We start from the raw sequence: 25,381 nt of genomic DNA, 5'->3' as shown, positions 1-25,381 counted from the left end.
GCAAGCACCACTGAATTTTCATGTGCTTAATTTGTGTTTATAATTCATCTCGTGCTTAACGGTGAAGGAAAACATCGTGAGGAAACCTGCATGTGTCTAATTTCATTGAAATTATGACACATGTGTATTCTACCAACCCGCATTGGAGCAGCGTGGTGGAATAAGCTCCAAACCTTCTCCTCAAAAGGGAGAGGAGGCCTTAGCCCAGCAGTGGGACATTAACAGGCTGTTACTGTACTGTACTGTATATTAACAGGCTGTTACTGTACTGTACTGTATATTTTACTTCATCTGCCGTATCGTGTAAAGCGCGTATGATATACGTTACAATAGAACAAAGGGGTATATTTAGAAAAAAAAATGTTATGAATTGCCATGTATAGTTTGACTAAGTAATAAATATTCGTTTCAAATTAATTTTTTATGAATTTAAAACATAATAAGCGTCGACGAAATAAAGCGAAAAGGCTGATTCTAAGATGTATTCTGTGATTATATATTTTTAATAATATGTAGTGATTTAATAATTCTAATGTTTAAAATCAACGTATTAAATGAAATGGTGTTTCGTAATAAAACTAACGCAAATTTAAATAGTACATCCATTTTTTGTTCGCGGCCACATCGCAGCTTTAACGCATTCATCCTGGAAGAAAAAAAAATTGAAAAAAAAAATTATTTTAAACTTCCAGAACTAATGACTCAAACGTTATTTAAATAAATATACCCAGTATTATTTAAGATAATAATAAATTATTTCAATGTCAATCTTGTTTTGACAGTATCTATAAATGTTGCCATAATAATTCTTATACTTTATATATCAATAACAGGAGAAAAGATAAATAAAGTTCGACCTAGAATTGTTTATTTACAAATTCATTATTATAATGTATGTTACGCGTGAAAGATTTAATTTATTTATGTTAATGTTAGTAATAAAAAACGATTCGTTTTGTTTACAGATAGTATCAGTGTCTGATTAGCGTTTGTGACAATATAATTTTTCTATAAATATACGTAGGAATAACTAATTGAAAGTGGACTAGTGTTACTTAACTTTTGTTATATTTTTTTTTTTTTTTTTTTATAGAATAGGAAGGCGGACGAGCATATGGGCCACCTGATGGTAAGTGGTCACCAACGCTCTTAGACATTAGCATTGTAAGAAATGTCAACCATCGCTTACATATCCAATGCGCCACCAACCTTGGGAACTAAGATTTTATGTCCCTTGTGCCTGTAATTACACTGGCTCACTCACCCTTCAAACCGGAACACAACAATACCAAGTATTGCTGTTTTGCGGTAGAATATCTGATGAGTGGGTGGTACCTACCCAGACGAGCTTGCACAAAGCCCTACCACCAGTATAGTAGTATATTATAGCGTATGTGTGGGTGTGAGTGTATGTCTTGTGTGCGCGTGAGTGGGTATAGGTGTGTGTGTGTGTCCCTACGTACAGTTGGTGACGCGCACCGAGGGCCGGTGGTGCAGGTCCCGCGCGTGTGTGTGTCCCTACGTACAGTTGGTGACGCGCACCGAGGGCCGGTGGTGCAGGTCCCGCGCGTGTGTGTGTCCCTACGTACAGTTGGTGACGCGCACCGAGGGCCAGTGGTGCAGGTCCCGCTCCCGCTGCGGGTGCCGTCTCCGTAGTTGCGGCGGCTCGCTGCGCCGCACGCAGCCCTCGTGTATGTGCACGCACGTGATGTCGGAGCCGGGGATCTCGAACATCACCTCCAGGAGGAGATTTTCCTGAGAATGGAATTGGAATTGTGAATGGTTAAATTTGATAAGGGTTTTTTTTTAACAGGAATTGATTGAGAACGAGATAAGCCATTGTAGCTAAATTAAATGTAGTCAATAAAAAAAACTAGGATCGAGGGTGCAACGACGACTAATCTCACCATGATGGCTCGGAGTCCTCTCGCGCCGGTCTTGCGCTCCATCGCGAGCGAGGCGACGGCTTGCAGCGCTTCATCGCTGAACGACAGCTCGCACTTGTCCATCGCGAACAGCAACTTGTACTGGGCCACCTGCGACCAACGCAATGGATGTATCGAGGACGTACACCACGTAAGAAAATAATAATGAAAGCGATCTAATACAAAAATACTCACAATGGCATTTTTGGGTTCGGTCAGGATCCTCACGAGCAGGTCCTGGTTGAGACTGTGGAAGGGCACCAACACCGGAAACCTGCCCACGAATTCCTGAAAAGAAGTCAACGACGAATGTAAAAGCGGTCGACGGCGCGCTCGGCGGGGCGGCGGGCGGCGGGCGGCGGGCGGCGGGGGGGCGGGGGGGGGGGGGGCGCACTCACGGGGATCATGCCGAAGTCGATGAGGTCCCGCGCCTGCACGGCGCGCAGCCAGTGGTCGCGCTCGGCCGCCTCGGCGCGCGCGCTGTCGAGCGGCGACGCGTCGGCGGCGGCGGCCGCCAGCGCGGCGCGCCGGCCCGCGCGCGCGTCCCACGCGCCGAAGCCGAGGTACTTCTCGTTGTTGCGGCGCTGGATCAGCCGGTCCAGCCCGTTGTACGCGCCGCTCGCCACGAACAGGATGTTGGTCGTGTCCACCTGCACGGCGTCGCCGCGCAGCTTGCGCGAGTTCCGCTCGGGGACGGACACCACGGCGCCCTCGAGCATCTTCAGCATCCCCTGCTGGACGCCCTCGCCTGCGAACGATTTTGTCCGCTATTTATTTTTTGCCTTTAATCCCGCTCGAACGCTCGAAGGACCGGAAGGTCGGATGGCCTTCGATTGATTCGAATATCACTTATGTAAACGGCCATGTTAAATTAACGATATATCGAAATTAGTACTAGAAATGAGTACCGAAGCATTCCGACCTTAAAATATTAGAATTATAAAGAAAAAAAAACATAAACTGACCTCCCACGTCTCTGAGTTGATGTATGCCGGGTACGGCGCCAATTTTATCCACTTCGTCAAGAAATACGATGCCCGTTTGAGCACGTTCGACGCTGTGATTTGAAACATTACTTATACATTAAATATTTTAATGAAATACAACCCGGTATCATAGTGAGATATAATGACAAATCATTGAATAACATATGACAGCGTGGTCGCGATAGGTAGCTTTAATTATTGTGTGGTACATTAATTTTTTATATAAAAACCGGGAAAGGAAATGACTCCGCTCCATCTGATGGTAAGTGATAGTGGAGACCAAAGGCGACGACAGCTCCCGCCTTGCCAGCCCGCAAAATACGATCACAATATAAAACATATGAATGCGCATTAAAATGAAATCAATGAAATAAAACGCACTTGAAGTTGGCGTCTTGCAACAATTTCGCGATGACGCTTTCGATGTCTTCGCCTACGTAGCCAGCCTGCGTGAGTGTCGTGCAGTCGCAGATCGCGAACGGTACGTCAAGACATTGCGCTATAGTTTGTGCGAGCAATGTTTTACCTACGAACATATAATTTATTAATATTTTACACTTTAGGAATTTGTTCATACATTATGCTTGAATCTATATAACAAATGAAAATTTTATCAGCCCAAAATATCTCCAAAACGGTACAAAATATTCTTACCGCTTCCAGTTGGTCCTAGTAAAAGCACATTGCTCTTATCCAATCTCAATTCGTGGTTATTTCTCTCGAGGACCTCTGTGCCTCCCCCTCCTCCTCCTCCAGTAGCCCCACTGTTGTGACTCAAGTGTAGAAGATCTAGGGGAAAATATACGATTTATATAAGTAGAAAAATAAAACAGAGAACTTACATTTTGGTGATAGTTTGTAAATACTGTTTTTTGTATAACAAGGAGAACTTTCTAGTGACAGTTGCGTTAGTGTTCTCTATGATGTTAAATACATTACTCGCATCTTATGAAGAGCATTCAATGTGTTCTCGGTATCGGTGATTTTTAGCTTTATTTTTATTATAAATATAATATTTTACATTATGTCTCTTGAGCTTGTAATCATACTGGCTCGCTTAACCTTCAAGCCAGAATATACCAATAGTGAGTATTTCAATTTGGTTATAGAGTATGTGATGAGTCGTTGGTATCGGTGAGGAAAAAGATATTTTATAGAGGATATTAAATTGTTAATTAATCAGACGAGTTTAATGATGCTAGACTGATGGAGGACTTTAATAATATCCTGGGACATTATTTACACACGGCCATCTGATCCCAAATTAAGCTTGTACAGAGCTTGTACTATGGAAACCAGACAACTGATATACTACATATACTACTTTTCTTTTGTAAATACATACTTATATAGATAATTACACCCAGACTCAGGACAAACAGACATGTTCATGCACACAAATATCTGTCCTGGGTGGGAATCGAACCCACAACCTTCGGCGTGAAAGGCCGAAATCATCCACCAACCACGCCTACTCGTCAATGTTGAAATGTTGTTGAAAAATAGAATTATCTCTTTCTTTCTTTATGCCAATACCGACAATACATTGAAGTCATTAAGCCCGTTCTAATCAATGGATATATAATAAATGCCGCCTGTGTTTTTCTCCAGCTCCAGACCACTTCGAGTATTTAATTTATGTAAAAATAATGTCTTGTATTGTATTGTACTTGTACTGTATAAATATAACATTTATGGTAATGGATATTCCATAAATAAAGTTGGTCTTATAGTTTTTAATTAGATACGATAGATCTTAAGTAATAACCAGTAAGTAACCAGTAAGTCCAATTTTGAAAGACTATTGAATAGTCTAATGAAAGAGGAATTTGATTTATTGTTTGACGAATGAACATTATCAGTAATTTTAAATCGACTATTAACTTGTATTTCAAAATAAGAAACAGTTCTCGGGAAATGGCCAAACACTTTAAAAAAAAAAACAATTTACTATCGAAAATGAATAAAAAAAACAAATCCGGTTCGCAATTTAAATACGGAGCGAGTAAAATCGTGACAGTTTCGCTTTTAAATGCTTACAAATCGATTCGACACACTCTCCCAAGCGGATTGTCAATACCTTTTTATTGTCCCAGCCTTCAGTACATTCTTTGACTGTCATCACACCAATAATAAAAAAAAAAACTTATTCCTACAGGAATATAAGAAATCATCGGATACGAATAATAATTTGGATTTAGAATTATTTTTTTCAAAAATATAAAAATGAGAAGAATACTGAGAAACTGTAAGCGTATTTTATATTTTTTTGTACAAAATTATATAGACATTTTTATAATATACAAAATAAAAAAAATTAAACACGCCATCTAAAAGATTTTCCTGTGGCATTGTACCCAAGACGCTGGCACTATTGCCTCTATGCACCGCTAGACTCAGCCTTTGGGCTAAATAAGCGCCAGCTCTTGTGTCACCAGAAGTGTGGACCAGTTTCTTAGAAAGATCTTACGTTTTTTTTTGTATTTTGTAAAAAAATAAAAATATAATATATTTATTTATTTATAACCTTATAAAAATAATATTAACTTTAAATCGTCAATACATTATTTATCATTAAGATGATTTCGTTGCCAAGAAAACATTAACAATGTAATCTGTTTATTGGTGATATATGCCACACATATCTATATTTACCTCACGCTTTTGCAAGTCATATTTTCACACAAAGAGGACATCTTTACTAATATTATAAATACGAAAGTAACTCTGCCTCTCACGTCTAAACAACTGAACCGATTTTGATGTAATTTGGTATGAGGGAAGCTTGAACCCCAAGGTTAGACATAGATTTTTATCGAACCTAGTACCTTTATTTTTAACGCTGGAAATACGAATTACGCGTTTCCCCCACGGGAACAGTGTGGGGGTATGTGGGGCTCGCCGGTGTCCAAGACGCCGAGTGCGCCCCGAACATCGGAATACCCACTAAAAACCAGCGGTACCCTTTCCGTCTCAACGAGGAGCGCCACGAGATCGCTTGCGCATGCTACCATAACTTTCCTAAAATATGACATTAGTTTGGGCATGCTACCGTAATCGAACCTAGTTCCTGACCCAATATGCTGGCGAAAATTAGTCTTCTATAGTAACAAAAAGGTAAAGATTGTAAGTTTGGATGTAGGAGGTAATCTCCGAAGATACTCAGCCGATTTTAAAATATCTTTTACTAATATGTAGAACGCGCCTTCAGGATGAACATAGACAAAAACACTAAACCGTAGAATATAACGGTTTTCCGTGGAGACCAATTTTATAAAGACGACAAAAAACGATCGCTCGAATGCGTTTCTTTGAACGCTACTATAACGGTAACAATAACATATATTTATTTATATTGTCCAGAATGTAAATAAATATAGAGTGGAATAAAAGTGTCACGTGTGGTTCGGGCGCTTCGTCACTGGATGGCGCTGGGTGTGGTATCGAGCCTTTCTGAATCGCGCTGGCTAAATTTTTATTTTTTGTATAAATGAAATTTTGTTTTTGTTATAAATTGAGTTATAAAGAATATGTGTTTTATTCAAAAAAAGAGCAGTGTTGACAAATATTAAGATCAAAAAGACCAATTGAAATTTAATTATATAAAATATGACTAGAAGATATATCTAACGCACACAACCGCCTTTTTTAAGCAATTGTTTCGCATCTACGTATTTTCAAATGGAATTACCTCTGTGTGTGTGATGTAAGGGATGGTGGGCGTCTGTGGTCGTACCATTCGTGACATTGTTGTAAATGCGCTTGTAGTGATTGTAGACGGCGACTGATAGAACTTTCTTCGCATATTCCTGTCCGACAACGTGTTTATTGAGGTATTCGAAGATCTTCTTGGGCGGAGGTGGAGGTTTTCTGAAAGAAGAAAACTCAAAGTTTATATCGCATATACTCACAATAAAAGTACTTTTTATTTATTTATTAAAATAACTTTATTGCACAATCACAAGGAAAAAACATGTTAAAAGAAAAAAACAAAAGCTTAAGAATAGTCATGCTATATAATCATAATTATGGATGTAATGTATGTTCCAGGCAACCATAAGAAAGCTAAACGTCTTACGATTAGATACGTTTATTGTGTACTAGCTGGTGCCCGCGACTTCGTCTACGCAGAATTAGTATTTGGAGTAGCTTATATTAGCGTGGCGTAGAAAAGAACTAACATTATGACATAAATATTTTTTGAGTCGCATTTGAAAAATATAACTGCTTGACAATATTTTAACATAAGAAAATTGGCAATATAATAAATATACGGTAATTAGGCACTGCAGAACCCTGATCATAGGCCTATAGTTATCTAGCTACTGCAGTATGCTCTTATAAACTATATTTAACGATTTTTTTCCTTCAGCATAAACATGCAGATTTTTTTGCTTTGGAAACACGTGAGCAAGCCACATAGAGCTGACCGTGAGAAAAACATGGCGTGCCTAAATGTATGCCTGCTACCTTTAAGGTTTGCTCCTGCGATTTGTTGATCGTCATTGAAAATGCGACTTTTAACGGGAACTGTAGGCGTTTAAAATTGAATGGCAAGTTATTGGGTATGATTGGGATGCGCGGTATAAGAACATTGTCTCCCTTGGCTTCTCCAGTTAAAATTGTGGCCTTCACAATGTGCCTTCCTAGTTCAGTAACTCGCATTGATATACATCACGTTATTTACAATATTATAAATCAACCAAAAAAGGACCAATTACTAACCTACCTACAACCTCTGTAATTTACAAAAAAAAGAAGGAATTCGGTATAATGAACAGGTAAGTAACCTATATCTATTAATTTAAATAAAAATGAAGTATCTTATTTAAGTGTAACTCCTAACCAAAAAAAAAACTGCCAATACCTAATCTTGGGCCTATATTACTTGAAGTACAATCCGTTTTTAAAAAATCGCTATAACCATGAAAATTCGCAAAACGGAGACAACAGTCAACGATGTCTGCCCTCGCGCTTCTGCCCGCGTTCGGGTCGCGCACTCAGCGATGAGCGCCTTCTTCCCCCACACAAGTGCGTCGCACCGCCCGCCACCGCCGCCGGAGGCGAACCGCGCCGTACCGCTCGCTACACCGCACCCGTAGTATCGCGCATTTAAACTAAATGATGTCTATCATACATTACATAATTATGTGTAACTATCGTTTATGGCAGCGCACGCCAGAATAGCTCGCAGGAAGGTAGGTTTTTTCCTAGTTACTTGACATTTAATGTCATATTTTGGACAGCTCACACAATATCTTTATAAATTGTAGCCTATGTGTTATTCTGATGTATAAGCTATATTATTGGAAAGTTTAATTGAAATCCATTCAGTAGTTTTTGCGTGAAAGAGTAACAAACATCCATCCACACATACAAACTTTCACGTTTATAATAGTAGTAGGATGTTAGTTTAGTTTGTTTTTGTATATACAGAAATTAGATATACATATACAGAAATAAGTAATTGTAATGTTTCTATGTGAATAAATATTTTGACTTCGTCTCAACTTTATTTATTAACTAGTAAAACCTGCGGCTTGGCTATCGTGAAATATAGCTTGAGACGAAAATCTTTCCACACCTGCCGTCTTAACGTGCCCATTTGAATTATACATATTAAATATTTAAACAATTAGCTGCAGCGGATGCCTACAATAAAAAATATGTATTATTTCGGAAATTTGTAAATTAACTTAAAAAGGGTAAGTTATTTTATAATAATAATTTTTATTTTAGACCAAAGTCTAGAAGAAAAGAAATATGCTTACTCTATGTATGTAGTGACTATTAACCTATGTACCCCTAGTGCCGATATGGACACAATTCCAGACCCTCCAGAGAGGGCTATCCAGCTTACCGGCCAATGTGATTTTGAAATCACAGGCAGACACCTCAATTTTATTTATTTGTATAGATTAAATATCACAACAGAATCAACTTATTTTATTCAATGTTAGCCGATCAAAAGAAAATTAATATAAGGCGATATCATTAACGATTAAAGGCGACCACGTTATATTGTTTAATCTTAAGCCGTTTATTGGCATTAGGCTATTGACCTTTATTTTGGCCTAATTCATCCGTCTGAAGAGCCGTAAGATGGATATGATTGTAAATTGAATTTGCACATTTACGATAAGCTTATCAGCCGTTGACATATTAGAAGATAATTGGCAAACTCATTAGCCTATCGTTAGTTTGAAGAAACGAGTCAAAATTCTAAATAAAAAAATTTCAATCAATTAGGGTAATATTCATCTACGATCGGAGTAGAGTTGGATATTTGTTGAATATCGGGATTTATATATTGTTTTATTAAATAATTTCTTAAATTCTAAATAAAAGGCCTGTCTAGAACCTAATTGGAGGCGCCATCTTAACGTTTTCTTTGCGGGAATTATGTTAAAATCGATCTATGTGGATTGTGGATCATTAACAGACTTAATAACCGTTGTTCAGTGGCGTTAGAGCGGTGTCGCGAACCCGCCTCTAGATTGTAACCATTTGATTGAAGTTTCATTTAAATAACTGTGATTTTATTAAATAACAATTAAACTATACAAAACAGTTAAACTTTAGTTGTTAACAGTGGTAGTTGTTTTTCCGACATGAATATAATGCTTCAAACAGATAACTCATTGAGAAAGATATTTTAGAATTTATTTTGAACGATTTGGGAATTTTAAAATCAAATCATTTTGGCTTTGTAGTATGTTTGTGTGTATTTATTTTATTTACAGTATATATATTCAGGCACGCATACATACGACTTTCTCGCATTAATATTAAGCAAGAATGTTTTTTTTTTACTGTAAATATTTATAATTATATTTACTTTTATTTTTTTATCAAGTTTCGTATTATAAATTTGTAATCCTATGTGGCCTTACTTTAGTAATGAATAATAACTGTAAAACAATTTCTGTAAACGCTTTTGATTACAAGTAATAATAAATAAATATTTGCCATCTCCGTCATTTATATCGCTTACTAAGCGTCATACGAACTATGAAAGTGATAAATCGCGAAGGTGTTGCTTGTAATTATAATAGGACAAATTATGTTAATTAAACTTTAGTATCAACGGTCTTATATAATTGAATATAATGATAATTTCATCCCAAACTTCCTTATTTATATAATATTATATTAATTGCAACCACTCGCTGTTAATTAAATATTAATTAGGAAAAAAAAAAAACTTATGTCCTACTAGTTTTCGCACGCGGCATCGATCGCTGTTTGAGCAGCTGTTATATGATTTTTACGTTAGAATGCGCAAGCGGTCCCGCGGCGCTCCTCGTTAAGACGGAAACCCTTGTTTGTACCCGGTACCGCTTGTTTTTAGTGGGTATTCCGATGTTCGGGGAGCAATCGGCGCCTTACCACATATTCCCCCACTGTTCCCGTGGAGGAAACGCGTATAAGGTTTGGTAATGGTTAATATTTCATATATCTCCAACGTAAATGGCCGGTGGTGACCACTTAGCATCAGATGGCCCATTAGCCCGTCCGCCTACCTATAACTACCAACTAGTATTGTACATGTTTACTATGGACAATAAAAAAAAACGCGCAAAAAATTTTATCGCGAAATAATTCCAGTCATACATATTAATAATATGATTCCGTGATACATATACATTGTAAAGCAATGACATGAAACGAAGCAGTTCATCGACATGACATGTTTGTACATAAAATTTTATTATAATCATCATAATGAATGCTAAAATTATTACAAACATTTTCTGCAACAATGCAACGTTGAATGTATTTTATATTAACTCTTAATGCGAGAAATCTCTAATGCGAGAAAATCGTATGTGTGCGTGCGTGAATATATATACTGTAAATAAAATAAATACACACAAACATACTACAAAGCCAAAATGATTTGATATTAAAATTCCCAAATCGATCAAAATAAATTCTAAAATATCCTTCTCAATGAGTTATCTATTTGAAGCATTTTTTTTATAGAATAGGAAGGCGGACGAGCATATGGGCCACTTGATGGTAAGTGGTCACCAAACGCCCTTAGACATTGGCATTGTAAGAAATGTTAACCATCGCTTACATCACCAATGCGCCACCAACCTTGGGAACTAAGATGTTATGTCCCTTGTGCCTGTAATTACACTGGCTCACTCAACCTTCAAACCGAAACACAACAATACCAAGTACTGCTGTTTTGCGGTAGAATATCTGTTAAGTGGGTGGTACCTACCCAGACGAGCTTGCACAAAGCTCTACCACCAGTAATAGCATTATGTTTATGTCGAACATTGACATGTAAAATTAAATAAAAAAACTCCACTATTTGGAAACCTTTCAGTATCTATTTGTAACAGTATCTGTTGACCCCAATGTTTAACTTAATCGACCTTCCCGGAATCTATTCTATTGAAGCCAAGGATTTAACTGATATGAATAAAAATGTAGCATTTTCATTATATACAGTAAAATATAATAAATAATAGCTTGTAAACAGAGGACTAAAGATTTTTCTTTTGTCTGGTTAAGTATCAAGTGGTTGTTGTGTTCCGGTTTGAAGGCTGAGTGAGCTAGTTTTACTATAGGCACAAGGGACATAACATCTTAGTTCCCAAGTTTGCTGGCGCATTGGTGATGTAAGGAATGGATAATATTTTTTCCGGCGCCAATATCTATGGGTGTTGGTGACCACTTACCATTAGGTACTCATCTGCAAGTCTGCCTACCTTTAATATATCAATCAATCAATCAACAGCCAATCGTTGTCCACTGCTGAACATAGGCCTCTCCCAGGGTGCGCCAAAGCTCCCTGTCCTCCGCCTTCCGCATCCAGTTGGTGCCCGCCACCTTCTTAAGGTCGTCGGTCCACCTGGCTGGAGGGCGCCCTACGCTGGGCTTGCCGATTCGCGGTCTCCACTTTAGGACTCGTCTGCACCAACGGCCATCGGTCCTAAGACATACGTGACCAGCCCACTGCCACTTCAGCCTGCTAATTTTGCAAGCTATGTCGGTGACTCCGGTTCTTTTCCGGATCTCATTTCTGATCTTATCCTTCAAAGATTCTCCGAGCATAGCTCGCTCCATAGCACGCTGAGCGACTTTGAATTTGTGGACTAGTCCCGCAGTTAGTGTCCACGTTTCGGCACCGTATGTCATGGCAGGTAAGACGCATTGGTTGAAGACTTTTGTCTTCAAACATTGCGGTATAGACGACTTGAGGACTTGACGAAGGTTGCCAATTGCTGCCCATCCCAAGCGAATTCTTCGATCGGCTTCCTTCTCGAAGTTGTTCCTACCGACTTGTATTATCTGTCCTAGGTAGGTATATTCACTAACAACTTCGAGAGGTTTCCCCTCGACGTATATCGGTCCCGGCACGACATGCCTATTAAACATGACCTTGGTCTTGTCCAAGTTCATACCGAGACCGACACACCGGGAAGACTCGCCTAGGCTACGCAGCATTTCGGTGAGTTGTTCTAGCGACTCTGCTATGATGACGATATCGTCGGCAAATCGAAGGTGTGAGATGTACTCGCCGTTTACATTGACTCCATACCTAGTCCAATCCAGCGTCTTGAAAACGTCTTCCAACGCGTTGGTGAACAGTTTCGGGGATATTACATCCCCCTGTCTCACCCCTCTGCGCAGTTGGATCGCCTTCGTCTTACAGTCCTGGATGTGGATAGTCATTGTAGCGGCGTTGTACAGACATCTCAGTACCTCGATATATCTCCAATCGATATGACATCTCTGCAATGAGTCGAGCACTGCCCAGGTTTCGATGGAGTCGAAGGCTTTCTCGTAGTCCACAAATGCCATACACAGCGGCTGAATGTACTCTTCGGTCTTCTGTACAATCTGCCGAACAGTATGGATGTGGTCCACGGTGCTGTAGCCTGATCGAAAGCCTGCTTGCTCTGGGGGCTGGAACTCGTCAAGTCGTCTGGCGAGACGGTTCGTGACGACTCTTGAGAACAGCTTATACACGTGACTCAGGAGGGAGATTGGTCTGTAGTTTTTCAAGAGGGTTTTATCACCTTTCTTGAAAAACAGTACCACCTCCCGCTCCACGTTTCCGGGGTCTTGCCATGTTGGATGACGGAATTAAAGAGGCTTGCTAGCTCTTTCAGGACCAGAGTCCCGCCTGGCTTAAGCAACTCTGTTGTGATTCCGTCATCTCCCGGAGCTTTGTTGTTTTTAAGCTGTTCTAGAGCCGCCCTAATCTCGCCTTGGTCAACGACCGGGAGCTCCTTGGAGTAATGGCGCATAAGAGGGGCGCGCTGGTCATCAATACTGATTCCCACGGGTTTATCCGATCTTGAAGAGAACAACTGCCCATAAAACCTCTCTACTTCTCCGACAATCTCAGGCCTAGAGGTAACGACCCCACCATTTTCAGTCTTAAGTTTTGTCAGACGCAGCCTCCCAAACTTGCGAGCGAACACTTTCGATCCCCGATTTTGCTCAATCGCAGCCTTGATGGCACGGGTATTGGAGCGTCGGAGATCGCTTCGCGTCAGCGTTTTTATTGTTCGGTTTAAGGCCTTATCTGACAAAAACGATGGTAGTTCTCGTCGTTTTCTCATGAGCTCGAGTGTCTCAGCAGAGAGTTTTGGTGCGTTGTCTCTTCTCTGTGGCGGAAAACACTTGCGGGATGTGTTTTGCAGTATTTTGACCAGCGTGTTTCTCACCAATGCTGCTTACGGTTTCCAACGCGGTGAATTGATTTTGAAGTTCCATTTGGAACTTTTCGGAGCCTTGAGCAGCTTGGAGCATGGTAGGTCGGAGAGTAGACCTCATCATTCTCGATCTTTCAGCTTTTAAGTCGATATTTAGAGTGCCTCGAACCAAGCGGTGATCACTTCCGGTATTAAATCTGTTGATCACTGAAACATCTCTAAATATGTGCCTTTTATTCGAAATGATAAAGTCTATCTCGTTCCTTGTCACGTTATCGGGGCTTCGCCAGGTCCACCTCCTCTGAGGCTTCTTTTGAAAGAAAGAATTTACCAGCATTTGCCCCCTGTGATTTCTGCAGCCCAAGCCGTAAGGTCCGACTTTCGATTCACCGCTATCTTGTACTCCCACTTTAGCATTAAAGTCTCACATAACAACATTGTAGTGGGCCTTGTAGGTGTCGTTGAGGGCCTTTGCGATGTCCTCGTACATCGCTTCGACCACATCATCAGAGTATGTCGAAGTTGGCGCATATACCTGTACGACCTTCAGGGAGTACCTGTCGGAAAGTTTTAGGACAAGGTACGCTACCCGGTTCGACACACTACTGATTTCCACAATGCTGCTAATGAGATCCTTTTTGACTAGAAAACCGACACCACCCTGGGAGAGGTTATCACCTTCGCGGAAGTAGAGTAAGTTACCGGACTCTAGAGTTATCGTGTCCTCCCCCTGTCTTCGGACTTCAGATAACCCTAGTATATGCCAGTTTATATGACTTAACTCTACTTCTAATTCGGCGGGGTGATAGTCCAGCCTCATCGAACGTCCATTGTACGTTGCCATGTGCAGTCGTTTTATACGGTAGCCTGCCGATACCGCGACCGCTATCTTGGTCGGGCCTAGCGGGCTTGCCGGTAACTGGGGGCCTTTTTTTGGGCGCATCTGCCATTAAGGAGGGTTTGCCCATACTCGCCGCGCTGGGCAGGCGTGTTGGCGAGCGCAGAAGGGGGGCAAGAAGTTTATGGGGGGGGGGGCGCTGCTGCCCATCCCCCCTTTTCCCCGTCCCTCAGTCGCCTCTTACGACACCCACGGGATGAGATTGGGGGAGTACTATTCTAAGCCGGTACTCCACGGCACAATATATTAATTTATGCTTTATATATAATATATATATAAAGCATAAATTCTAACCACTGAGCCAACTAGACTCATGTCACAGATTATATGATAAAACGAAATCTCTGATGTGCAATGCCATGTGCCATTTTTAGAACAGACTTAAGTGTTTACGCCAAAATAATCCAAATATCATAACTAAACCGAACAAACAGCTTTATTTATAGTTTAGGGACTTTATTTGCGCCAAATAAAAACAGAAAAATTACTTTAAGATATATTTTTTATTTATTTATTCATATTGTACTTTATTTAAGTGTGACTTTTATAAGCACTTTTGAATATTCATGTTAAATTGAATGTTAATCTACTACGTATTATAAATGTAGATTCTACCGAGAAGAACCGACAAGAAACTCAGTAGTTACTTTTTATCAATCTCATAAATCATTATACATTCCGCGTAAAAATCAAAGAACACAAACTCCAAGACTAATCTATATAACTACTCCTAGAGTTATTTATATAGTAATAATAATGATTTCCAGACCGATTTCAGCCTCGGCGGCCAATCTCAAGAGAGATTAGCCAACTACGCAGGAGATATTATAGTACACAAGTGTGTGCGCAAACACAGGTGCACTCTCTATTCCCTAACTCTCATAATCCGATGGGACGGCAATCCGACACGACCGGAAAGAGTTCAGGCGCAGAAACAACGGCTTTACGTACTTTCCGGGAATGTACACACTTCCAACTTTCAGACTCCGGGCTGCTTCTGAGAATTCTCTGATAGAAAAAACCAATAACGTTATATTGGCCCGATTATTCCCAAGAAATTGAACCCAGGAGCTCCGGGTCTGCGGCCTTATATCAAGCCACTAGACCAACGAGGCAGTCATATTTATTATTATCTATATAATCTTATACTGATACTCTTATAATGTACCTTATATTATGTATTATTATATATAATTATCATTGTATTGTAATTGTTGAAACGACAAATCGTCAAGCTCAATGCGTCAGTTAATTCTAATTTCTTGTTCAATTGTCTTTGTCGCCGTGTTTTAGTTTCACGAGCTCTGTAGTTATTTCCTTTGTTTATATTTAATACTTTCTTTTAAATGTAACTTTCTCTTTTCGATATGGATGAATATTTTGGATTCAAACCAAGGCAAGCTTCAATTAATAGATTTCGTTTTTAGCGTAAACCGAGATGACCTAGTTGTAAGAACGCGTGAATCTTAAATACCGCGTTCACTAAGCAGTGGTACAGAGGGGTTCGTTTTAATTTTTATTACATAAATAAACTTTGCCTTTGTCCCGGTAAGTTATGTAAAATGGCTGTGTTCTTTTTGTGGTGTATAATATGTTTGTATTGTACTTCTGATACTATGATCTTATGTTTTGCTGTACAATGCACAAATTTGCGGCATTCTGTGCAGTAGCGATGAGTGCACACACAGTTAGTAGCGAGATATAGGGTCCACGGCACAAAAGGGTTACATATAATATAAATACCTGTAGAATCCAGATTTGTTTTCGGCATTGTCCTTGATGCTCTTCTTGGTGTCGACCTCGCTGAGCACGACAAAAAAATGGTGACACTTATCGCACTTGACGAATCTCGTGGAACTGACAAACGTCTCAACGTGAGTGCAGGGGTCTCCACACTTCGGACATGTTAGCACACCATTACCCCCCGACTTCTTACCGCCTGATGATGAACCTGGAGGCATTTATTATTATTATAGTTAGCTAACTATGCGATAATATATGAGGGACTATCGTGAGGAATAATAATATCTATAGTAGTTTTGATTTGATTTTTTCTGTTATAGTATATGTAGGCGGAGCAAATGGGCCACCTGATAGTAAGTGGTCACCAACGCCCATAGGCATTGTAAGAAATGTTAAGCATCGCTTACATCGCCAATGCACCACCAACCTTGGAAACTAAGCTGTTATGTCCCTTGTGCCTGCAATTACATGGCTTACTTACCTTTCAAACCGGAGCACAACAAAACCAAGTACTGCTATTCTGCGGTAGAATATCTGATGAGTGGGTGGTACCTACCCAGACGAGCTTGCACAAAGCCCTAACACCAGTAAATACACATTTATATAGCATAGCAACAAACAATTCGAAGCAGGCATTCATGCCGTTTATGATATTTGCTTATCCTCGGATCTTTAGTAAAATTCAAAGGATCCTTCATTTGGGCAGTATTATGTTTGCCCGCAAAACCGATTGTCTCAACTTGTATTAAGGACTTAAGAGAGCGTGCTCTCTTTAAAGCCTATTCGCTATTTTACTGAATATTTTCAATCAAACCAACATCCAAACTAAATGCTTTTAAAATAAAAAAGCCGCTGTTGCTACGTCGGCTCCAATGCCCAAAGGTTGTTTCATGTCTGGACGAGATCATGTTTTAGCGATAAGACCGCCTTTGCACATCGCCACTAGATTATTTATAATTGTATTTCGATGCTGTTCAAAATAAATAGCAATATTTTTAAATATTATTTAAAATTAAATGAAGCTTAATCAAATTGAAAATAATATATGGAATCCTGGTTTTGATGTAAAATCATTTGTTCTCAGTTTAAAGATGAGAAAGAAATATTCACGAACATACAAATAAAAGTTAAAAAAGTGCTTCAATGGTCAAATAGCTTGTTCAAAATTGACCTCAAAAATTTGAATCATTACAATAATATATATTTAGTTATTACACATGTATTCCGTTTAATTTTTTATACTAGTGTTTGCCAAGTGGTCGAATATCGTTCGATATTCGACCACCCATAACCCAAAACAAAATTTTACCATTATTTCCAATTTTCCAAAAGGTACCACACAAAATAAAAAAAATAATAAATTCGATCGAGAAAGAGAGAAAGTATAAATCGTTTTATCTTTGTCTTTTTATATAAATTAAAAGTTTCAGTATATTACACAAGCATTAACAGTTTAAGGTATGATTTCGTCATGACCCTTGAAAATAATAGCTGGTTTTATATGGTCAGTGGATCTTGACCTTTATCAGAAACAGTGATAACGACTCGGCGTCATTCAGTGAGAGTTGAACAATGAAAATTCAACCTTGTATATATACAGCTTGGGTTTCTTTCACCTTGCCAACTGCATCGTGTTCAATTGCTCTTTGTCAAACGATAACATATTAATTATTTGAGCGATGTTCCCTTGCAATTGAAATCAATTTGATCTTGAAATATACATACATACACCCCTCAAATATATAAGAAAATTCTTAGTGGCAGTATGATATGTAAATTTTATTTCAACAATAGACAGACAAGAAATATTGTATTTAGGCTTCATTTATATAATATTATGAACCGAGACGGCTCAGTTGTGGTCCATAGGTTCAAATATTCGTAATTGTTTTAAAACTAATTAATCCCTGGCAATGTGAACGTTTTCTGAGCAAGTCAAAGACCTAACAGATAATCAGCCGTAATTGTTCGTTGCACCGGAGCGGGTCACCTTCCGTGCGAAAACGTCTCGACCATTTTAGGTATCTACCGTCTATACACACATAAAATACAATGATCAAACTCGCAAACGACCTATTGGTATTTTGAGGAGTCCACTCGTCTCGATTTCGTATGAGTAACATTTATACCTGTTGCTCCCATTAGACCCCCCCCCCCTGAAAGTTGAAATTCCCAAGGTCCCGTTCTCATCGGATGCTTACGTTATAAAATAAAACTCTGCTCACAGCTCTATAGACTGAGTCGTTTTGGCTGTGCGTTGATAGTCAATTAGGGCAAACGACTTTATAAGTATGTATACTTAGTTTCGTAATGTAGAGACCCGTTAAGAAAGTATTTCGCAAAATCATTATTTCAAAGCGGCCGCTGCACCGACATCGGTAATACGTGATATTTACTAAATTATAATTATATTGAATTAAATTATCATTAATATATCATTAGATTACATATAGATGGTACATTTATATATCATTAGTTATATAGCCCAGTTTAAAATCCTTATTTTACACGTACAAAGTCAGGGTAGGCAGTCTTATTATAGTGAGCAAATATTCACAACCTTTTAATGATTCTTTCAACATGGTAAAAACGCATCAATATACCTATACCTACATACATTTTATATTTTTTGCGGGCTGGTAGAGCTTTTATATGCATACTAGTTTCCGATAGTGACTTCAACCGCGTGTAAGTGGGTTGATGTTCAATAACCTATGCACTTTTCTGCAACCCTGACAATGTTTATGTGTAATTTCATGACAATCAGTTGAGTAGTTAAGACGTGTAAGCGTAACAAACAAACAAACTCACTATCGCATTTATAATATTGGTTACGACACAGCTTAAATATTTAACTAGCAAGATAAAACAAACGATGCGTCTTAGATATATTGTTGTACGAACCGGTGCTCGCGGCGTCTTTAGCGGTGTGCGGCGGGCCGGGCGGTTGCTCGGTAGGACTCTTGCACAGCACGGCGCACGTGCTCAGTGGGCGGGTGCTGGGGCGCCGCAGGGCACGGCATGTTTGTGCGCCACCTGGAAAGGATACGTTATTAAAAAAATATATCAAGAATTTCATACTTTTTTGTAAATTGATGTAATCGTTCTGGAATTATTAAAACCGGGTATGATTCTGTCCGTAAAATAGGGCTAGCGTATGAGATATGAGACGAGACGGCCCAGTGGTTAGATGGTGAGAATCTTAACCGATGATTTCGCGTTGAAACCCGGACAAGCCCCACTGATTTTTCATGTGCTTAATTTGTGTTTATAATTCATCGTGCTCGTCGGTGAAGGAAAGCATCATGAGGAAACCTGCATAAGGTGAATGACTATCTGCCACTTATATCCACCAACTCACAATAGGGCAGCGTAGTGGCACAAGCTTCCCTTCAAAAAGGATAAGTCTTAGCCCAACATTGGAACATTTACAGGCTTTACAGCTCGAAGAGTTAATTATCCATTTGTTCGTTTGTAAATATCAGATACTCGTATAACCGGGTAACCGCTGCGGTGGGAAAGCAGTAGATCTGTCACAATCTCGATACTAGAACGTAGCCTTAATATTGAAATAATAATAATAAATCGGCCTCTCTTTGCTTACGTTTATAATTTTTATACGATCCTTAAAAATATTAAAACAAATATCCTCTTTCTTATACCACGGCATAATCGGGATTGACGTTCGCTGCGACCTTAGTCCAAGAGATTACATCGAGGCTGTTAAAAAAACAACTTCACGGAAACCCGGAGTTCTGAACAGGGTGCGGCGCTTTTTCACGCCACAACAACTGTGCCTGCTGTACAAAACACAGGTACGGTCTTGCGTGGAATATTGCTCGCACCTTTGGGATGGCTCCGCTAAGTACCTACTTGAGGCCTTGGACCGGTTGCAGCGACGTGCCGTACGCATTATTGGCGACGTAAAGGTCACAAACACCCTTGAACCTTTACAATTGCGTCGTGAGATAGCAGCACTGAGCGCTTTCTATCGACTGTATCACGGCGAGTGCTCTGAGGAATTATTCTCTCTAATTCCTGCTTCCCCCTTCCTTCTTAAGTCCACGCGAGCTGGTTCTCGATGTCACCGCCTAACTGTGACATCAATTCCATCGCGAACAAAGAAATTTGGCAAATCCTTTCTTTGTCGCACTTCCAAAAAATGGAATTCCTTACCAGCTCACGTGTTCCCCTCCTCTTACAACCCGGGTTCCTTCAAACGAGGCGTGAAGAGGCATCTTGCGGGCCGGCAAGGCGAAGGCGGCTAGTGCAGAACGTTTTTCACGTCTGTACTGGCCGTCGTCGCGTTTGGACTCTACTACCACTTACCATCAGGTGGAGTAGAGTCATTTGCCCTCCCGGCGAATATAAAAAAAAAAAAAAATCAACTTTCATATCAAACTATAGAAGCTGCACGCAAACATTTGCGTCTATATTAGTAGCGTTTGAGTTTTAAACGTGTGCTCCAAGACAAGGAAAATGCAAGCTTGTAAATGGCAAATGTTTTCCTGTTCCAAGAATATTATCGGGTTATATTCATAGTACAATCTTACCGCAAATCACTTTGATATAACTACATATATTCAAACTGTTTTCATTCTAATGACCTGTTTTGGTCTTAAATAATCTTGCAGCTCGTCATTCATTTCTGGACCAAGGTAGGACTTACAGTTACGTCACTATTCATAACAATGTTATGTACATCCACAATAATATTGATTACTAATAGAAATGGTTATTTAATTGTATAGAATCGAGAAGCACATAAGCTTTTAGTACCAACTTTCCGAGTACACAAAGTCAAAACATCTTTGCTGGGACAAGCTTTTTGAGTATATTTAACAAGTACGTGTATTAAAAACTTATATTAAAAATCTTTTAGGTATATTTTTATATTTTATTATCCTTATATGTGCTATGTTTATATATCATTTGGCGTGATAAACAATTTAATCATAAAAATATTTAATTTTTAGATTTAAGTAGCTATACTATATATGTATATACTTCATGCTCTGCAACCTTTTAATGTTTTTTTTAATCAGTCTGTTTATATGATAAAGAGCGTGTAGTTAGTATGTGTTGTATTTCACAAAGATTAAATTATATACCTATAAATTGATACTAGCTTCCGCCCGCGTCTGCGCCCACGTATGTGGGGGGGGATATGTTATGTGTCATATGTGTAAGTCAGGGTATAGGCTGAATCTATTCCAAATTACATTCAAATCCTTTCAGTAATTTTTACAAGAAAGAGTAGTAAAGATCGATCGACCCATCATCACAAACCTTCGCGTTTATTACATTAGTAGAATATGTTATTTTTCAGTGAAATAATATAATAATAAATAATGTCCTCCAGACCGATTTCGGCCACGGCGGTCAATCCCAAGAGAGATTAGCCAACTACGCAGGAGATATTATAGTGCACAAGTGTGTGTGCAAACACAGGTGCACTCTCTATTCCCTAACTCTCATAATCCGATGGGACGGCAATCCGACACGACCGGAAAGAGTTCAGGCGCAGGACCAATGGCTTCACGTGCTTTCCGAGGCACGGGAGTGTACACACTTCCATCTTTCAGACTCCGGGCTGCTACTGAGAATTTTCTGACAGAAAAATCCAATAACTTTTTATTGGCCCGATCTGGGAATTGAACCCAGGACCACTGGGTCTGTGGCCTTATATCAAGCCACTAGACCAACGAAGCAGTCAGAAATAATATATATATATAAAGAAATAATTGTATTTATATTTCTTTAATGTTTGATAAGTTTTCATCGATACTGGCATTTATGTTTTGTGTAATAGTTTATATATGATAATAAAAAAATGACATTTAAAAAAAGATTTGAAGTTTTAAAAAAAAATAATTATTGAGTAAGAAAAGAAATAAAGAATTGTGAGCAAAAACGGAATAATAAACTTTGTAAATGTCGTTTCTTTGGATACAAAACTACCTCAGGTTTATTTATTTGTAATCCTTAAGATAATAAAATAATAAAAAAAAAATTTAGCTTATATATATACTCAGCAGGTAGAGTACATAACTTCACATTTAACATTGTATAATATTATTTTTTATTAATAAAATTATTGTATATCAGTAGATTTTTACGCTTTTCGAGTTATATTTGAATAATTATATTCTGATTAATACAAGCCGAGATGGCCCAGTGGTTCGAACGCGTGAATCTTAACCGATGATCGTGGGTTCAAACCCGGGCAAGCACCACTGAATTTTCATGTGCTTAATTTGTGATTATAATTCATCTCGTGCTTGACGGTGAAGGAAAACATCGTTAGGAAACCTGCATGTGTCTAATTTCATTGAAATCCTGCCACATGTGTATTCTACCAACCCGCATTGGAGCAGCGTGGTGTAATAAGCTCCAAACAAAAGGGAGAGGAGGCCTTAGCCCAGCAGTGGGACATTAACAGGCTGTTACTGTTTACTGTTAATACATTATATTTATCAACATCTGCAACACACATAACACATACATATAAATGTTATAACATTAAATATAAGTCTCGCGCCGTCAAATTTAGATATATGAAAATTCAAAGTGTCTAAATACCTGTTTGAAATAAAAAAAGCAGTTTAATTTCAATCCCTTGATTTGCCAAAATAAAAAAATTAAAAAAGTTTTTATTTAAATATTCTTATATGTATAATAATAATACCTACGTGTCTGTGTCATTAACATTAAGAGGTTCATTTGATCCATAAAAAAAACCTTTAGCATACCTAATATCGTCAACAATAAGACAGAGGACGTTGAACTCCTTTGTTTTCGTTTATCTTACGATTCGTAATTTGTGACCTACTTTCTTTATTTACAATTCAGCGTATAAAGAAACGAATGCGATGATTTAGTTATTGTAGGAATTATAAAATTATTGTATTTAAAATAGCTTAGTTCGAATTTACATTATTATATATTAAATATACTTTATTCAATGCTCAATCCATATTAACGTTAATTAAAAATATTGTTTTGAGGATAGATTTGTTTGTTTGTAATCTATAAACTCTGAAATTACTGAACCGATTTTAATAAATCTTTAATCATTAGCTACTTTATCCAGAAAAAAACAAAGGTTTATTTCATTAAATATAAGATTAAGAGCTAAAATAATGGTTTATGTAAAGGAATTCAGAAGAAAAAGCGCTATCGAGCTGCTTTATCCGCGTACGCATCATATTTATGTCTGTACATATTACCGTAACAGCCTGTGAACGTCCCACTGCTGGGCTAAAGGCCTCCGCACCTCTTTTTGAGGAGAAGGTTTGGAGCTTATTCCACCACCCTGCTCCAATGCGGGTTGGTGGAATACACATGTGGCAGAATTTCAGTGAAATTAGACACATGCAGGTTTCCTCACGATGTTTTCCTTCACCGTCAAGCACGAGATGAATTATAATCGCAAATTAAGCACATGAAACTTCAGTGGTGCTAGCCCGGGTTTGAACCCACGATCATCGGTTAAGATTCACGCGTTCTTACCACTAGGCCATCTCGGCTTTTTCTTACCACTAGGCCATCTCGGCTTTTACATTTTACATTGTACATATTATGTAGCTATTTTCTTTTTTACAAATTACATTATTCGCGGACATAGCGACAGACACAGCGTGTACATTAATATAATAACTTTTGTATCATTTTCACTCAAATTAAACGTAACGCTATCGCTAGTCCGGAATATACATTTCACTGAAAACAATTGAATGCTACCGCATTTTACCGTTGAATCGTACGTGATTCTGATTTTGTAGGAGATATATGAACCGGCCCTTTATCCCGTCAAGTGTATCTTGTCTTGTCTCACCGCAGAAAACGATCGTGAAATGTCAGAACGTGATGTGACATTGACATAATAATAATAACGTTTTAAGAATACACGCATCAAAATAGTATATCACCATAAGTAAGCTGTCAAAATTTCACGGGTGAGTAATGAAGTGAGTTCTTACAGAATTGCATAGCAGATACGAATTAGAGACGAATATTTGCAACGCTTCGCCATCTAGTGCGCTGAGGTGAAAATACAACAAGGTCTTTAAGTACATATACAATAATAAATGACTTATTTATTTCTCTTTTTTAAAGCACTAAGGATCAACTTTTCGTGTAATATTCTCGTCGTTACATGCTCGTAATCTCCGTGTCCTTAGTAGGTATATAATCTTGAATTATTCTCATATAAGGCAATGGCGAGGTGGAATTGAACCTTGGATTACGAAACCACACCTTGGCACATTGAAATACTTAAGAAATTTCTTGTTTTTTTCTTCTTAAATTGTAAACAAGTTTAATTAAAATTGAAGTAGATTTTATTTAATTAATAGCACGAAAATGAATTATTTACATTAGCAGCATGTTTTCAGATAAAGAAAACAAAAATTTTAGTCATTAAAATAATACTATTTGAAATTGTCTCCCGTCGACTTGAAGAGTTAAACTTTAACTAAATACAAAATTTTAAATTTTTAGAGCCGTTTCCGACATACACGAAATTAATTAATATACTCACAAGATAGCTCAGTTAATATTAGATTTGGATAGATAAGATAAGACGTGGTCGGTTTTTCTCATCATCAACGTATGACTATATTTTTTTAATAACTTTTGACTAATCTTTTCTAAGGAACGATTGTGTGTATAAATGTAATATTATAATATTAATGACTTTTTAGATGACAACGCATCAAACGAAACGATCGCCTCCAGGCGTTCGTTTCGAATACAAATTAATACATTGTACTGGCTGCCTCGTTGTTCTAGTGGCTTGATGTAAAGCCGCAGATCCGGAGGTCCTGGATTAAATTCCCAGGTCGGGCCAATAAAAAGTTATTGGGTTTTTCTGTCAGAAAATTCTCAGTAACAGACCAGTCTGGAAGTTGGAAGTGTGTACACTTCCGTGCCTCGGAAAGCACGTAAAGCCGTTGGTCCTGCACCTGAACTCTTTCCGGTCGTGTGGGATTGCCGTCCCATCGGATATGAGAGCTAGTGAATAGAGAGTGCACCTGTGTTTGCGCACATACTTGTGCACTATAATATCTCCTGCGTAGTTGGTTAATCTCTCTTGAGATTGGCCGCCGTGGCCGAAATTTTTCTGGTGGACATTATTATTAATAA

At 38.5% G+C, this 25,381-nt stretch overlaps 1 protein-coding gene across 6 annotated transcripts in view; it reads right to left on the bottom strand.

Annotated features, from left to right (window-relative positions):
• Positions 1-25,381, bottom strand: part of LOC126773226 (ATP-dependent Clp protease ATP-binding subunit clpX-like, mitochondrial) — a 41,637-nt gene that overhangs the window by 1,586 nt on the left and 14,670 nt on the right. The window contains exons 2-12 of one of the 6 annotated variants that reach the window (XM_050493978.1): positions 19,139-19,270; positions 16,235-16,442; positions 6,603-6,781; positions 3,566-3,700; positions 3,293-3,437; positions 2,891-2,982; positions 2,324-2,673; positions 2,121-2,213; positions 1,908-2,036; positions 1,606-1,755; positions 584-646 (exon numbers count right to left, since the gene is read on the bottom strand). In XM_050493978.1, coding sequence (XP_050349935.1) covers positions 590-646; positions 1,606-1,755; positions 1,908-2,036; positions 2,121-2,213; positions 2,324-2,673; positions 2,891-2,982; positions 3,293-3,437; positions 3,566-3,700; positions 6,603-6,781; positions 16,235-16,442; positions 19,139-19,270 — 1,670 coding nt within the window. In that variant the 3' untranslated portion in view covers positions 584-589. Of the gene's footprint in view, positions 1-583; positions 647-1,526; positions 1,756-1,907; positions 2,037-2,120; positions 2,214-2,323; positions 2,674-2,890; positions 2,983-3,292; positions 3,438-3,565; positions 3,701-6,602; positions 6,782-16,234; positions 16,443-19,138; positions 19,271-25,381 lie in introns of all 6 variants that reach the window. The other 5 variants (XM_050493977.1, XM_050493980.1, XR_007669723.1 and 2 more) reach the window with 5 other exon arrangements.

Source organism: Nymphalis io, chromosome 14, assembly GCF_905147045.1.
Source record: "Nymphalis io chromosome 14, ilAglIoxx1.1, whole genome shotgun sequence".
Lineage (NCBI taxonomy): Eukaryota > Metazoa > Arthropoda > Insecta > Lepidoptera > Nymphalidae > Nymphalis > Nymphalis io.
This window is presented reverse-complemented; position numbering and strand designations above follow the sequence as displayed.